Source organism: Rhinichthys klamathensis, unplaced genomic scaffold (assembly GCF_029890125.1).
Source record: "Rhinichthys klamathensis goyatoka isolate OS25496 unplaced genomic scaffold, OSU_Roscu_1.1 h1tg001009l_1, whole genome shotgun sequence".
Classification (NCBI taxonomy): Eukaryota; Metazoa; Chordata; class Actinopteri; order Cypriniformes; family Leuciscidae; genus Rhinichthys; species Rhinichthys klamathensis.
This window is the reverse complement of record NW_026607302.1, coordinates 121,047-135,861: the sequence shown is the minus strand read 5'-3', so window position 1 is coordinate 135,861 and position 14,815 is coordinate 121,047. Positions and strand designations below refer to the sequence as shown.

Below are 14,815 nucleotides of genomic sequence, written 5' to 3'. Positions count from 1 at the left end.
CATTGCCGTCCTCGTGAGGGCGGAGCGTTCATTGCGCATGGATTCGTCATCAGTGTTCATACAAAGCGAATGTGATCGCTGAGGAGATTCAGGAGAAACGAAACCGATCCGAGACGACGAAATGAAAGAGTCTAAACGCGTAGAATCTGCGGGAAATAAACCCAAACTATCGCTGATCGATCTGGTCATGTGGTTGATAAGCGCGGTCACGGGACTGATACGAGCGCTGCTAAGGTTGTTCCGGTGGAGCGCGAGCCCGAGCGGTGAGTTCGCGTGTTCTCTCCTTTTATGTTTGTTCAATATGTTTCAAACTAAAGCTCTGTTGTATGATTAAAAGGTTTTAAAGGCTGTTGTTTGTGTCACCGAGATTCACTATGCTAACCAAAGAACAGCAGTGACACAAGATGAAACTTTAGCAACAACACTAATAAAGCGTAATGAACTGTAATGGTTTTCGACAGATAAAGCCATGAGAGTCGACGAAGCGACGCCGGTGTTTTTTGACCTGGAAACCACTGGACTGGGTATAACTCTCTCTCACACACACACACACACACAGACACACACACACACACACTTCTACAGCTTTACAGGATCATATGATGTTTGTTTGCCATTATTAGACTACACAGGTGTCACTTTCATGTGATCAATAATCTGTTAAGCTTTACAGGTGAAACTCGAAAAATGAGAATATCGTGCAAAAGTTCATTTATTTCAGTAATTCAACTTAAAAGGTGAAATTAATATATTATATAGACTCATTACATGCAAAGTGAGATATTTCAAGCCTTTATTTGTTATAATTTTGATGATTATGGTTTACAGCTTATGAAAACCCCAAAGTCAAAATTAGAATATTGTGAAAAGGTTTTCATATCTGTAAGCCATAATCATCAAAACTCGTTTCACCTGTATATAATGATTATGCAGATGTGTTGAACATTAAGCCTATAATGTCATATATGCCTCAGATAAATGTATTATGATTTATATAATCAATTCCTTTTTATAGATGGATATATTGAATAAATATTAATAAATTATATGAAAGTAAAAACGTGTTATGATAGACTATATATATGTATGTATGTATGTGTGTGATATATATACAACTATAGATATGTACAACCGGCAATAATAATTAGATATAGCTATATTGGGTGACTATTTTTCATACTTTAAACTAATTAGAAACTAATTATAATATCTAATAAAAATAAGTGGAAATATATTTAAAAGTACAATGCATCAAATTCTACAGTAAAATATTGTAAAAAAAAAAAAAAGTATAAAACATCAAAATGCCATCCGCTAATGCCTAAGGAAAATTAATTGGTTAACTACAGTATAAGTGAAAAATATTTTTAAAAGTACAACTCATGTAAGTCTACAATAAAATATTGTAAAAAAAAAGAAAGAAAAAAAAGTATAAAACAAAATGTACGTAAGAGGATTAGAGCAAATTCTCTTTAAAGTTCGTATGCTAATTATTATTCTGTCATAATTAGCTAAAGTTGATAGTATTTCTTTGTTACTGAAAGTCTAAAATACAGCTTGACTAAGTGACCAACTCTGCCATGTCCTCTATCACCAAGCAATGAACACCGATCCAATGCCTTAATCTCTACATTTCATTTCGACTTTATTCTCGAAATTTAATGAGTTTATTGTCAAGATTGTATTTTGAGTTTTTGTTCTCGAAATTTAACGAGTTTTTTCTAGAAACACGACGGCTTTATTCTCGAAATTTAATGAGTTTATTCTCAAGATTGTATTTCGACTTTTTTCTCTCTAAATTTAACGAGTTTAATTTCGCATTATAATGACTTTAATCTCGAGATGGTTTTATTTTATTTTTATTTTTGCTGGCCCTAATCCTCTTCCGTATTCCACAGTAAAATATTGTAAAAAAAAAAAAAAAGTAGTATCAAAATGCCATCCTCTAATGCCTAAAGAAAAACAATTGGTTAACTACAGTATAAGTGAAAAATACATTTTAAAGTACAATGCATGTAATTCTACAGTAAAAATTTGTAAAAAAATAAATAAATTAAAAAAGAATAAAATATATCAAAATGCCATCTGCTAATGCCTAAAAAAAATTAATTGGTTAATAACTACAGTATAATAAAAAACATTTTTAAAAGCACAATGCATTAGGGCTGTAACGATACACCAAACCCACGATTCGATTCGTATCACGATTTTTGACCCACGATTCGATTCGTATCGCGATTCTATCACGGGGGCGGGGCTTGTGGTGAAAAAAAGAGATTTTGAGAGAAGAAAAAAAATACCGGTATTTTTATTAAATAACATTAGGAAAAACCTGTATAATCTAAACACCAAAGAACAATAATAACTATGCAAATTATTAAACTATACTAGGCAGTGTAGGCTGCTGCTTTTGGGCTGTGTTCTGTACTCCAACTAAATTGATTTCGGGATGGTGCCGTAGGATATGCATCTGCATGTTGGACGTGTTGCCGGTCAATTGAGGATTAATTTAATGCACTTTCTGAGAATTTATATTTCAAGTTTTGGCTGCAAATTTCACGTCCATAATGCTGAAATTTACCCTCAACTAGTTTTGTGGTGTAGGTCTATGTATTTTATAATGTTAACTTCAAATAATACTAATAGTAATTTAAAGTTGTGGTAGTTCTCAGGGCCCTGAATTTCGTTTTGGAAAATGGGGGGGGGGAAGGGGAGGATCCCCCCTTTAGATGATTCTCATGGGGAGGATTTTTTTTGTTTGAGGGGGAGAAAGGGGGGCATTTTTTCCAATCAAAATTATTACATTTATCTTGCCTAAATGTTTGCGCTCATTGCATTTTTACAATGGGGTAATATTGTTGTTAAGAATTTACACATCACAAGGAAGCTTGATTTAAATTGTTTAATTAAATTGAAAAAAGTAGCACAAATAAATACAATAGAATAAAGATACAAATAAAGACAAATAAAGAGAAAAGTTTTTGAATAGGTCTAACACTAGTATTCATATACAGATACTGAATAAAGTAATCAAATGGAAAATAACACTGGGTAGTATTTTAGTCCTGAATAAATTAAATACATAGGCTATTAATCCTGATTCCTTTAACTTAAAGCTATCTTTTGTTGTTTTGACAACAAAATTAATGACAGACACATATGGCTGCCGTCACTTTAAGAGCTAGTGCACGGATCCTGTTCATTATACTGGCATTCGTTTTATGCTTATTAAAGACAAAACCGACTATGTTTAGAGTATAGCCTACTCACAAAGACCGAAATTGACAATTTTGCGTGTTAAAGCAATATAATCCGCGAAAAATAGTTACTGGCCAGCTGTTTTTTAGGCGGATTTTCTATGAATGTGCGCATAGAAAATAATCTCAGAGAGCGCGCGAGCACTGATTAGTTTAAAATCGCTTGAATGTTTAAACTGGTAAGACTTAAAAAGACTTCAGTCACGATGCACTGCTGGCCCGATTGTGCAAGTGAATATTCCGTCATGTCCCGACCTTACAGTCTATGGTCCCGACTCCTAAACGCGAGTGTGTGTTATCGCCGCAGCGCTTGATGCTTGCCTTACACAACACATTAAGAGAAGAGATAGAAGACGCGCGGCACCGCTGAACACTCACGCTGTTTGTGAAATTGCGCCTGGCAGATAGTTGTTAAAAGAATGATTTGATTTTATAATCTGTGTGGATTACGATTGCGGGAATTTCCCGCATTATAAATGGGAGACCTGCGGGAATGATTAGAATTTATGCGCAATACCCGCAATCCCGCGCCGAAATTCGAGCCCTGGTTCTGGACAGGAAGGATAACTCTGGGATTTGGAAGGGGTGTGATCGCGATTCTGCCTTCTCACATCGCGATACAGGATCGTGGACCTGAGTATCGCGATTTCGATTTTATATCGCGTATCGTTACAGCCCTACAATGCATGTAATTCTACAGTAAAATACTGTAAAAAAAAAATATATATATATAATAGGGCTGTCAGTTAACGCGTTATTAACGGCGTTAACGTAAATCCATGTTAACGGCGTTAATTTTTTTATCACGCGATTAACGGTCTTTTTGGCCTAGCAAACTGTGTAGTTTTTTTTCACATGCTTTTGCAACAGGACGCGTGAGGACGTTTTGAAAGCGCAAGCGGATCTAGCTAGACCGGAAACAAAACAACAGGCACGACGCACACACTTGTTTGGGCTTGCGAGCCGGATGCGCGAGCGCGAATCTCTCTGCTCGCGTGCGGAATATAATGTGCCGAGCACGAATCTCTCTGCTCGAGTCGCGCGCTCTCAGATACACGCTGCTCTTGTAAGAATTTTCTCTGGGCTCACTCAGAGAATATGCCTGCACTTAAAACGTGTTCAGTGCAATCGCAAATCTCTCCTCTTCCCCAGCTAACAATTTTAGGTTATAACGTTTTCATAACATTCCCATTAAGTTATAAAAACGTTATTTCTGAATGTTATAGGAACGTTCAAAACGTCCAGTTTTGAGTGGATGACGAGCGCGAGACGCCGAAATGGATGCCAATAAGATTCTGAATGGAAAGTTTACTTTTAAAAAGTTGCCAAATGGTTCCATTGACGAGACCAAAGTGATCTGTGTGTTTTGTCGTTGTGAACTGAGCTATCATCATCGCAGCACGTCCAGTCTGAAACACCACTTGATGATGGCCAAGCACACACACACACACACACACACACACACAGCTGATGCGAATCCTCCGCCCCCTCGTCAATATCAGGACCTCGGCAGTATTTATTTCACCCTTTTATTGATGGACAGTGTTACATTGTGTGAGAGATTATTTGCTCCAAGTGAGAATATTTTAGTGTGAAATTGAACACAGTATATGCCAATGTTGTTTTCAATAAAAAACATTTGCACAAAGCAAGCCGATCCACTTTTCCATAAGAGCATTAAAATAAGAAAAAAATTAATGGGACAAAAAGAAATCAAGAGACATTTAGAATAGATAATGTGCGATTAAATGCGATTAATCGCGAGTTAACTATGACATTAATGCGATTAATCGCTATTAAATATTTGAATCGTTTGACAGCACTATTATATAAGTATAAAATATATATAAAATATATCAAAATGCCATCCTATAATGCCTTAAGAAAATTAATTGGTTATTAACTACAGTATAAGTGAAAATAATTTTTAAACGTACAATGCATGTAATTCTACAGTAAAATATTGTAAAAAAAAAAAAAAATTATTATAAAATCAAAATGCCATCCGCTAATGCCTAAAGAAAATTAATTGGTTAACTACAGTATAATAAAAACATTTTTAAAAGCACAATGCATGTAATTCTACAGTAAAATACTGTAAAAAAAAAATTTATAAGTATAAAATATATATAAAATATATCAAAACGCCATCCCATAAAGCCTAAAGAAAATGAATTGGTTAACTATCAGTGCAAAATATTATGTTTAAAACACAATGCATTTAAGTCTACAGTAAAATACTGTAAAAAAAAAAAAAAGAAAAAAAAAAGAATAAGTATGATATTAATGGTATGGTGTTTTGCCCCGTCCTCAGACACGTCTGCGTGTGACATCGTGCAGCTGTCGGCCCTCAGCGGGACCCAGACGTTTAACGCGTACCTCATGCCCCGCTGCAGCATCACTGACGGGGCGTCCCAGGTCACGGGTCTCACGGTCTCCGGCCAATCACTGCTCTTCCACCGGCGTCCCGTCCCCACCGTCCCACACGCACGCGCCCTCGCCGACTTCATCTCGTTCCTCAGGACCTTCAACGGGCCCTTCCTGGTGGGCCACAACAGCCGGCGCTTCGACTGGCCGATCCTGCGGCGGGTCCTGGAGGAGTTCGCCCTGCTGGAGGAGTTCCGGCGCGTGGTGTCGGGCTGCGTGGACACGCTGACGCTGAGCAGAGACATGTTCCAGCTGCAGAAATACTCCCAGCCCTTCCTCGTGGAGCGCTTCCTGGGGGAGACGTACGGCGCGCACGACGCCGCGGAGGACGCCAGGACCCTGCAGGAGCTGTACCGCGTGTGGAAGCCCTGCGAGAGCCTCGTGAGGAAGCACACCACCACACTCAGATGATGCAACACTCACCGGTTATACACGTATAACAGGACCAGAATAGGGAAAAAAGTGTTGTTTCAACTTAAAAATGTAATGCAGCATGAAAACGTTTTTAAGTTTAGTCAACTCAAATACCCAAGTCTTCACATTTCCAGTTGGTTAAAGGAAAAAAAGTATGTGTTTGTGCCGCCTTAATTTTAAGTTTCTTTTTCAGTGTCATGCCTTAGTGAGTGCATTACAGGTGAAACTCAAAAAAAGTTCATTTATTTTAGTAATTCAACTTAAAAGGTGAAAGTAATATTATATAGACTCATTACATGCAAAGTGAGATATTTCAAGCCTTCATTTGTTATAGTTTTGATGATTATGGATTATAGCTATGCAAACCTTTTAACAATATTCTGATTTTTAATTTGGGGTTTTCATAAGCTGTAATCATCAAATTATAACAAATAAAGGCTTGAAATATCTCACTTTGCATGTAATGAGTCTATATAATATATTAGTTTCACCTTTTAAGTTGAATTACTGAAATAAATGAACGTTTGCACCATATTCTCATTTTTCAAGTTTCACCTGTAGTTTTATAAGTTTTTTTTGGCAAATCATCTCCATAAATTATGGTACATTAGTTCATATATTATTGTAATTATATTAGCACAAAACAACCCTGTGATGATGCAACGGTTACCGTATTAATCGTGCACTAAACTCAATACAAATCATTTTATAACAAAAAGTAAAAAATAAATAAAAAAAATGTGGCTGATCATCTGATGCAAGCAGCCATCGATAAAATTATGGTTCATATTTTTATTTTGCAAAAGTTTTTTATAATTTGTGCTTTATTGAATTTGCAACAATAACTGTGTGATGTGACGCCTTATTTTACACTGAACGTGTGTAAAGTGTTTCATTATGTTTATCATTCAAATCATCTGTAAATTATGCCACGGTGTTAAAAATGTGTATTTGTTGCCTGCCTTAAACTTTTATTTTATTTCTGTTTGTCTAATATCCGGTTTTGCTTCCTATTCTTGATCTCAGGTGTCAGAATTAATATAATCTCTCAGAATTTCATTTCTACATTCTCGCATAATGACATTTATTTAGTAACTGTAAATATGAACCATTTTATGAAGCTGCTAAATTTGCTTTTTCCTTTGTTTTGGAATTAGTCTGTTGTAAAATTATGGAAAAAAAAAATTATGTTCGTGTTGATTTTACTTTATTAAACTTCATTTATAGGACTTTCTGCATCTGGTTTTGCTTCCTTTTCTTGATCTCAGGTGTCAGAATGAATATAAACACTCAGAATTTCATTTCTACATTCTCACATATTGATATTTATTCAGTAAATGGAAATATGGTCCAATTTATGAAACTGCTAAATTAGCTCCTGTTGATTTCACTTTACTAAACTTCATATATATATGACTTTCTGTATTTCGGTTGCAACTAGACATTTACAAATATGAAAAAAAAATGTTTTTTAAGTTTTTTTTTATTGGAATTAATATTTTGCACAAATTCCATAGAGTTGAAGTGTTGATGATCAGTTATATTGACAGTTACAACACACAGAACTTTATGTCCAATATAATCTTCGGCCACTAGAGCAAAAGGAAGGATTTTTCCAGAGGGAACATGCAAGTAAGTCCCGTCGACACCGCCTGGATTCTGATGAATATTCACGTTTATGTAGATCAGGATTCTCAATATTTCCGCAGAAAGCTTCTGAAAGTCCAGAAGTAAAGTGTTGTTGGTGTCACTCATCCATGTGCACGTCTTCTGCCAGTTTCTGGACCATCTTGTCCTCCAGCTGTTTGGCTTGACCTGAAGAGAGACGGCAGATGTGTCATTTAACAGACGTCGAGCTGCATGTTAATCTTTAAAAGATGGCGATCTCGCTTCAAACACCACATGATCTCAGTCCTAAATGACAGATTCGGCTCGGTCTATTAAACAAAACCACACCGTAACATTCAGATCTGTGTTCTGATTCAGAGGGAGAGTTGTCATGTAAAGGTATGAAAAGTCTTTAAGCACACAGAACCATTATTTCTGTCTTACAATCATTCAAATAATCACAGAAGTGCTGGGTAAAGGGTTATAGTTCAGATATAAACACTGATGTCTACAGTAGAGATAAAAAACTAAGTAAATCACCATTGTGATGCTGTGTACGCCAGTTACAGCGTTACGCCAGCGATACGCCAGCTACAGCGTTACACCAGCTACAGCGTTACGCCAGCTACAGCGTTACGCCAGCGATACGCCAGCTACAGCATTACGCCAGCTACAGCGTTACGCCAGCGATACGCCAGCTACAGCGTTACGCCAGCTACAGCGTTACACCAGCGATACGCCAGCTACAGCGTTACGCCAGCGATACGCCAGCTACAGCGTTACGCCAGCGATACGCCAGCTACAGCGTTACGCCAGCGATACGCCAGCTACAGCGTTACGCCAGCTACAGCGTTACACCAGCTACAGCGTTACACCAGCGTTACGCCAGCTACAGCGTTACACCAGCGATACGCCAGCTACAGCGTTACACCAGCGATACGCCAGCTACAGCGTTACACCAGCGATACGCCAGCTACAGCGTTACACCAGCGATACGCCAGCTACAGCGTTACACCAGCGATACGCCAGCTACAGCGTTACACCAGCGATACGCCAGCTACAGCGTTACACCAGCGATACGCCAGCTACAGCGTTACGCCAGCGATACGCCAGCTACAGCGTTACGCCAGCGATACGCCAGCTACAGCGTTACGCCAGCGATACGCCAGCTACAGCGTTACGCCAGCGATACGCCAGCTACAGCGTTACGCCAGCGATACGCCAGCTACAGCGTTACGCCAGCGATACGCCTGCTACAGCGATACGCCAGCGATACGCCAGCTACAGCGATACGCCAGCGATACGCCAGCTACAGCGTTACGCCAGCGATACGCCAGCTACAGCGTTACGCCAGCGATACGCCAGCTACAGCGTTACGCCAGCGATACGCCAGCTACAGCGTTACGCCAGCGATACGCCAGCTACAGCGTTACGCCAGCGATACGCCAGCTACAGCGTTACACCAGCGATACGCCAGCTACAGCGTTACACCAGCGATACGCCAGCTACAGCGTTACACCAGCGATACGCCAGCTACAGCGTTACACCAGCGATACGCCAGCTACAGCGTTACACCAGCGATACGCCAGCTACAGCGTTACACCAGCGATACGCCAGCTACAGCGTTACACCAGCGATACGCCAGCTACAGCGTTACACCAGCGATACGCCAGCTACAGCGTTACACCAGCGATACGCCAGCTACAGCGTTACACCAGCGATACGCCAGCTACAGCGTTACACCAGCGATACGCCAGCTACAGCGTTACACCAGCGATACGCCAGCTACAGCGTTACACCAGCTACAGCGTTACACCAGCGATACGCCAGCTACAGCGTTACACCAGCGATACGCCAGCTACAGCGTTACACCAGCTACAGCGTTACACCAGCGATACGCCAGCTACAGCGTTACACCAGCGATACGCCAGCTACAGCGTTACACCAGCGATACGCCAGCTACAGCGTTACACCAGCTACAGCGTTACACCAGCGATACGCCAGCTACAGCGTTACACCAGCGATACGCCAGCTACAGCGTTACACCAGCGATACGCCAGCTACAGCGTTACACCAGCGATACGCCAGCTACAGCGTTACACCAGCGATACGCCAGCTACAGCGTTACACCAGCGATACGCCAGCTACAGCGTTACACCAGCGATACGCCAGCTACAGCGTTACACCAGCTATACGCCAGCTACAGCGTTACACCAGCGATACGCCAGCTACAGCGTTACACCAGCGATACGCCAGCTACAGCGTTACACCAGCTATACGCCAGCTACAGCGTTACACCAGCGATACGCCAGCTACAGCGTTACACCAGCGATACGCCAGCTACAGCGTTACACCAGCGATACGCCAGCTACAGCGTTACACCAGCGATACGCCAGCTACAGCGTTACGCCAGCGATACGCCAGTTACAGCGTTACGCCAGCTACAGCGTTACACCAGCGATACGCCAGCTACAGCGTTACACCAGCGATACGCCAGCTACAGCGTTACGCCAGCGATACGCCAGCTACAGCGATACGCCAGCGATACGCCAGTTACAGCGTTACGCCAGCTACAGCGTTACACCAGCGATACGCCAGCTACAGCGTTACACCAGCGATACGCCAGCTACAGCGATACGCCAGCGATACGCCAGTTACAGCGTTACGCCAGCTACAGCGTTACACCAGCGATACGCCAGCTACAGCGTTACACCAGCGATACGCCAGCTACAGCGTTACGCCAGCTACAGCGATACGCCAGTTACAGCGTTACGCCAGCTACAGCGTTACACCAGCGATACGCCAGCTACAGCGATACGCCAGCTACAGCGTTACGCCAGCTACAGCGTTACACCAGTAGGTGGCGACAAGTGACTTAAAAAAAATATTTGTCATTGAATCATTCTCTTGAGATTCAGTCAAAAATGCAGATCCAGTACAACAGTAATTCTTTCATCCGGTAATAAAACAAGTATTTATGATAAGGATGCACGATATATCGGTATCGGCTCGATATGAAAATTTGGCCTGATATATTAAAGCTGATAAATAGTGTATTATTTCCTCCAGCTGAAACGCTTCAGATGCGCACTGTTCAACATGATGGTTTTGAATTGCTTGAAATATGATTGGAATCACTTTGAAAAGGAAAATACAGTTCAGTGCAACATGTGCAGTTATATCGGCTACATAAAATGTAGCCGGTAAATGTGTTACCTGCGTGTGGAGTGTGTGTAGCCTGCGTCTGGAGTGTGTGTTACCTGCGTGTGGAGCTTTGATGAGGTGAATGTTTTTCTTGACTTCGCTGATGGCGGCCTCCTTCTCCAGCTCTTTGCCTTTCTTCAACCTGCGCAAATATGGAAATGTTTATGGAAATGTCAAGCACATGGAGGAATTAAATCACTGACAGACTAGCATATTCCCCGTATTAGCATATTTCTGCCCTCAGCCATTTAACACCCCCCATTTAAAGAGACATGCACCTCATTATCATTTATCGAATAAGTGTTTATGCACATGTTTAGAATTTAAGCGAATCTCGGCAGGTTTTTTTATGCAACATCCCAAAACGTGCATGAAAATATTGCCCCTAAATATCAGAAAAACCAGGCAAACACAGATGTGAATATGATGTGAATATGTGCTCACCTGTTGATGATAAACCGAGCCTGGCGCTTGGTCTTGATAACTTCGACCTTCTTCATCGCCTCCACTGTTAAACACACACACACACGGTTTAGATTAAGAGTTGGTCAGTTTTACGTCATTAACACACGGTAAAGCCGGCGCACTCACTCGTCTTGCTCCAGAGCTCTCGGTTGTATTTGACGGGAATATTCCTGCGCTTCTCGAACTCCAGCGCGTTATCCTGCCAAACACAAACACATGCGTTTATTACACTTTATAAGACGGATAGCTACAATCCTGGATTCTGATTGGTCAATAGCGGTGTTTTATTCATGATAAAACACAGTAGGGCTGCACAATATATAGAAATCATCAAAATATCACAAATGTATATATATATCGCGATATGCATATCGCAGCGGCTTGCAGTAACTGTGAAAATCACACGCTGCTCTCGGCTGAATAACTTTTGTAGCTTTAATAAGAATCAGTATATATTTAATTCATAAAGTGAAAACTAAGCTGTGTGTATTTTAACATGTGATTATTCAGTTTCTGTTGTTTAATAACTGAACCCTGTGCTTTACACTGATGTTAATAACACTTCTCATGCTTCAGTAAAACACTGATGTTCACTGTCAGAAGCTGTAGGGATGCTTTACTGTCACAAAATAAAAGTGAAACATGTATGTTGGTTATATAATTGTAAATATATTTTAAAGATAATTTAAGTTTACTTTACACACTTTTTAAGCATTATTGTATCGCATTATTTAATGAGTTACCGCACCGTTACCGTTTTCTTCAATATCCAACAGTTATGTATCACTACACAACACCCCTAGCAACCACTCTTAGCAACGCAAACATGTTCTCATTGCTATTGTTCAAGCTTATAATGTAGAGTATTAACAGCAAGTAAGCGAGTTTACAGTAGATATAGCATTTTCCTTCAGGTCAGTCTTATTATATTCGTAATAAATAATCAGTTTGAACATCTGCTGATATCGTGTCCTTTTAACAGTTAAGGAGTTTCCTGTGTCACGACACGCTAGTCATTTGCATCTTGCTTCTCTGTGTTCAGTTCACAAGTTTCAGTCCTTTCAGTATTAAAGTCTTCTCCACTGACTGACTCATAAAGACAGTGTTTGCCGCCGTCTAATAGCGAAATAATGTGTGTAACTTCTGTTGGTGTTTACGTTCAGGGACTATTTTATCCAGCGGAAGGAAGGCTTTTAGTGATTTTGCGTCATGAAAGTTGCATTGATTCATTTTTTTTTTTTTTTTTTACCAAAAATGTGTTTTAGATGGACAGATCAATACAGCACACAGAACATGTAGGATGCTGGAAAATAACAATGTCTTTTCTGTTCACCAAATGCTTTTTAATATTCGCTATTACTTCAGTGCAAGTGAACAAGCGCGCCGTTATTTGTTGTGTAGTGACGTGTGTGTATGTGTGTGTGTGTTCAAGTAAGCCAGAAATGAGCAGATTCTGCAATACGCTGTATTTAATATATCATGAGGATCACGAGTTGCGTATTTGCGCAGATTTGTCTTACACGAACTTCCCCAGCAAAGTGAGTAAACAGAAACACGCCAGATTGGCTCGTGATTCGACAGCGTTTCCCGCCAAAGTTCATCTTTACCCGCATTTGGCGGGTGTTAATCTCAATCCCTGAATGTTGCGCTCCTGTTTGTCATTGTGCTGAAACTTCACGCCAGTAAATCATCAGGAATAATGCTGACCTGTGCGTCTCAAGCGCCTCTTTACGCTCGTCCTAATGCCTGTTAGGTGTCCGTGGATTTGCCTATATCTGGTGTTGGTGTTTTACAATCGATTCAATGAACACTTATGTCTCAAAAATCAAAAAGGATTATTTCACTAAAGTGACAGCGCTAGCTACAGCCTCGAGTGCCTCGCTGCTCACACAACAGCTGAAACACAGGTGTGTCGGCTCTCTCACCAGCGTCAGCTCTTTGCCCGCTGATTTCCTGAACGCTTTGGTCCATCTGGTCTTTCTCGGGTTTCGCTTCTTCTTGAAGTTTCTGTGGCATTTGGATCTGCAGAACCTGAAAGACTTCAAGACCACAAACCGTTCAGGATCCACACTGATAAACACAGACTGAGAACGTGCAAACACTGTCAGGGTCTTATTCTGGACGTAATATTATCATGGAGATAATATATTAAAAATTATAGTACAATATACACTACCAGTCAAAGGTTTTGGATCGGTAAGATTTTTAATGTTTTTAAAAGAGGTTTCTTCTGCTCACCAAGGCTGTGTTAATTTGATTAAAAATACAAAACAGTAAAATTGTGAAATATTATTCCAATGTAAATCAGCTGTTCTCTATGTGAATATATAGTAAAGTGTAATTTATTACTGTGATCAAAGCTGTATTTTCAGCATCATTACTCCAGTCTTCAGTGTCACATGATCCTTCAGAAATCACTCTAATATGAGGATCTGATGCTCAAGAAACATTTATGATTATTATCAGTGTTGAAAACAGTTATTTATATTTTTATTTCAGGATTCTTTGATGAATAGAAAGTTCAAAAGAACAGTGTTTATCTGAAATATACGCTTTTGTCAAATAAACACAGCCTTGATGAGCAGAAGACACAAAAAACCGATCCAAAACTCTTGACTGGTGTAAATAATATAAAATTATATAACATTGTATAAATATATATTTTATTAAATTACTGATTAAGTTAAATTGTTATCTATTATGTAAACTTATTTTATAAATTATGTAAAACATAATTTCCCCATGTTTCCAATATATGTATTATGATATTGAAATGTTACTGTCGAGTGTCGACACGTACAATCGTTCATAAAAAACACATATATGAATATGGGAACTCGTTCAAAAAACACCTAATTCACATTTAATTCGTTAATAATAAACAACATGAAGCATCAATGTTAAACTAACACTCGTTGAAATGACGCTCATCGTCCGTCTGATATAAACACAAACACACACACGCCAGTAATAACGATCGCTCGAGTGTTTACCTTACAGTCGTTCCGCACAAACATCATTCCGTGACCCGGATAAACCGGGGCCGAGCAGAAATAACACTTCTCGATGCGCATTTTGATCAATTATTATTATTTAACTCGCACATGTGTCGCAGCGCTGCGAACACAGGCGGAAAAGAGGACACTTGCTTTCCGCTTCCGGTGCATGACGTCATCACGCACGGCACAGGCTCTAGCGCCGCCGAGAGGCCTGGAGTGGCATTACCTCACATTCACACTGTACAATCATAGAGTGTACAATATAATATAATATCATATAATAAATCATGGCGACATATATTTTCCTGTTATTTTAACTCATCGAAATAATTTGACCCATTTCAACAAGTTAATTTTTTTAAGTTATATATGAGATTCAACCAGACAATATAAAAAAATGAGTTGAAATTACTTTTTACAGTACATACACTGAACGAAGTT

General features: G+C 39.8%; 2 protein-coding genes across 2 annotated transcripts; one reads left to right on the top strand and one right to left on the bottom strand.

The window, feature by feature from the left end:
* The first annotated feature begins 409 nt into the window (after nt 1–409).
* plex9.1 (PML-like exon 9.1) lies at nt 410–6,117 on the top strand. Its single transcript, XM_056244587.1, has 2 exons — nt 410–524; nt 5,572–6,117. The coding sequence occupies exons 1-2, from the start codon at nt 470–472 to the stop codon at nt 6,093–6,095; spliced, it is 579 nt and encodes a 192-aa protein (XP_056100562.1). The 5' UTR covers nt 410–469; the 3' UTR covers nt 6,096–6,117.
* Nucleotides 6,118–7,796: 1,679 nt separating this feature from the next.
* rsl24d1 (ribosomal L24 domain containing 1) lies at nt 7,797–14,527 on the bottom strand. The gene is made up of 6 exons (XM_056244585.1): nt 14,369–14,527; nt 13,301–13,414; nt 11,502–11,574; nt 11,355–11,418; nt 10,967–11,052; nt 7,797–7,913 (listed from the first exon to the last, which is right to left on the bottom strand). Exons 1-6 carry the CDS (start codon nt 14,447–14,449, stop codon nt 7,846–7,848), a joined length of 486 nt encoding a protein of 161 aa, XP_056100560.1. The 5' UTR covers nt 14,450–14,527; the 3' UTR covers nt 7,797–7,845.
* Nucleotides 14,528–14,815: the final 288 nt, after the last annotated feature.

Coding starts and splice junctions, on each gene's coding strand:
- plex9.1 (XM_056244587.1), top strand. CDS start 470: ATGAGAGTCGACGAAGCGACGCCGGTGTTTTTTGACCTGGAAACCACT. Junction 525..5,571: donor CCTGGAAACCACTGGACTGG/GTATAACTCTCT, acceptor CCCCGTCCTCAG/ACACGTCTGCGTGTGACATC.
- rsl24d1 (XM_056244585.1), bottom strand. CDS start 14,449: ATGCGCATCGAGAAGTGTTATTTCTGCTCGGCCCCGGTTTATCCGGGT. Junction 13,415..14,368: donor TTGTGCGGAACGACTGTAAG/GTAAACACTCGA, acceptor GTGGTCTTGAAG/TCTTTCAGGTTCTGCAGATC. Junction 7,914..10,966: donor CATCAAAGCTCCACACGCAG/GTAACACACACT, acceptor GTCTCTCTTCAG/GTCAAGCCAAACAGCTGGAG.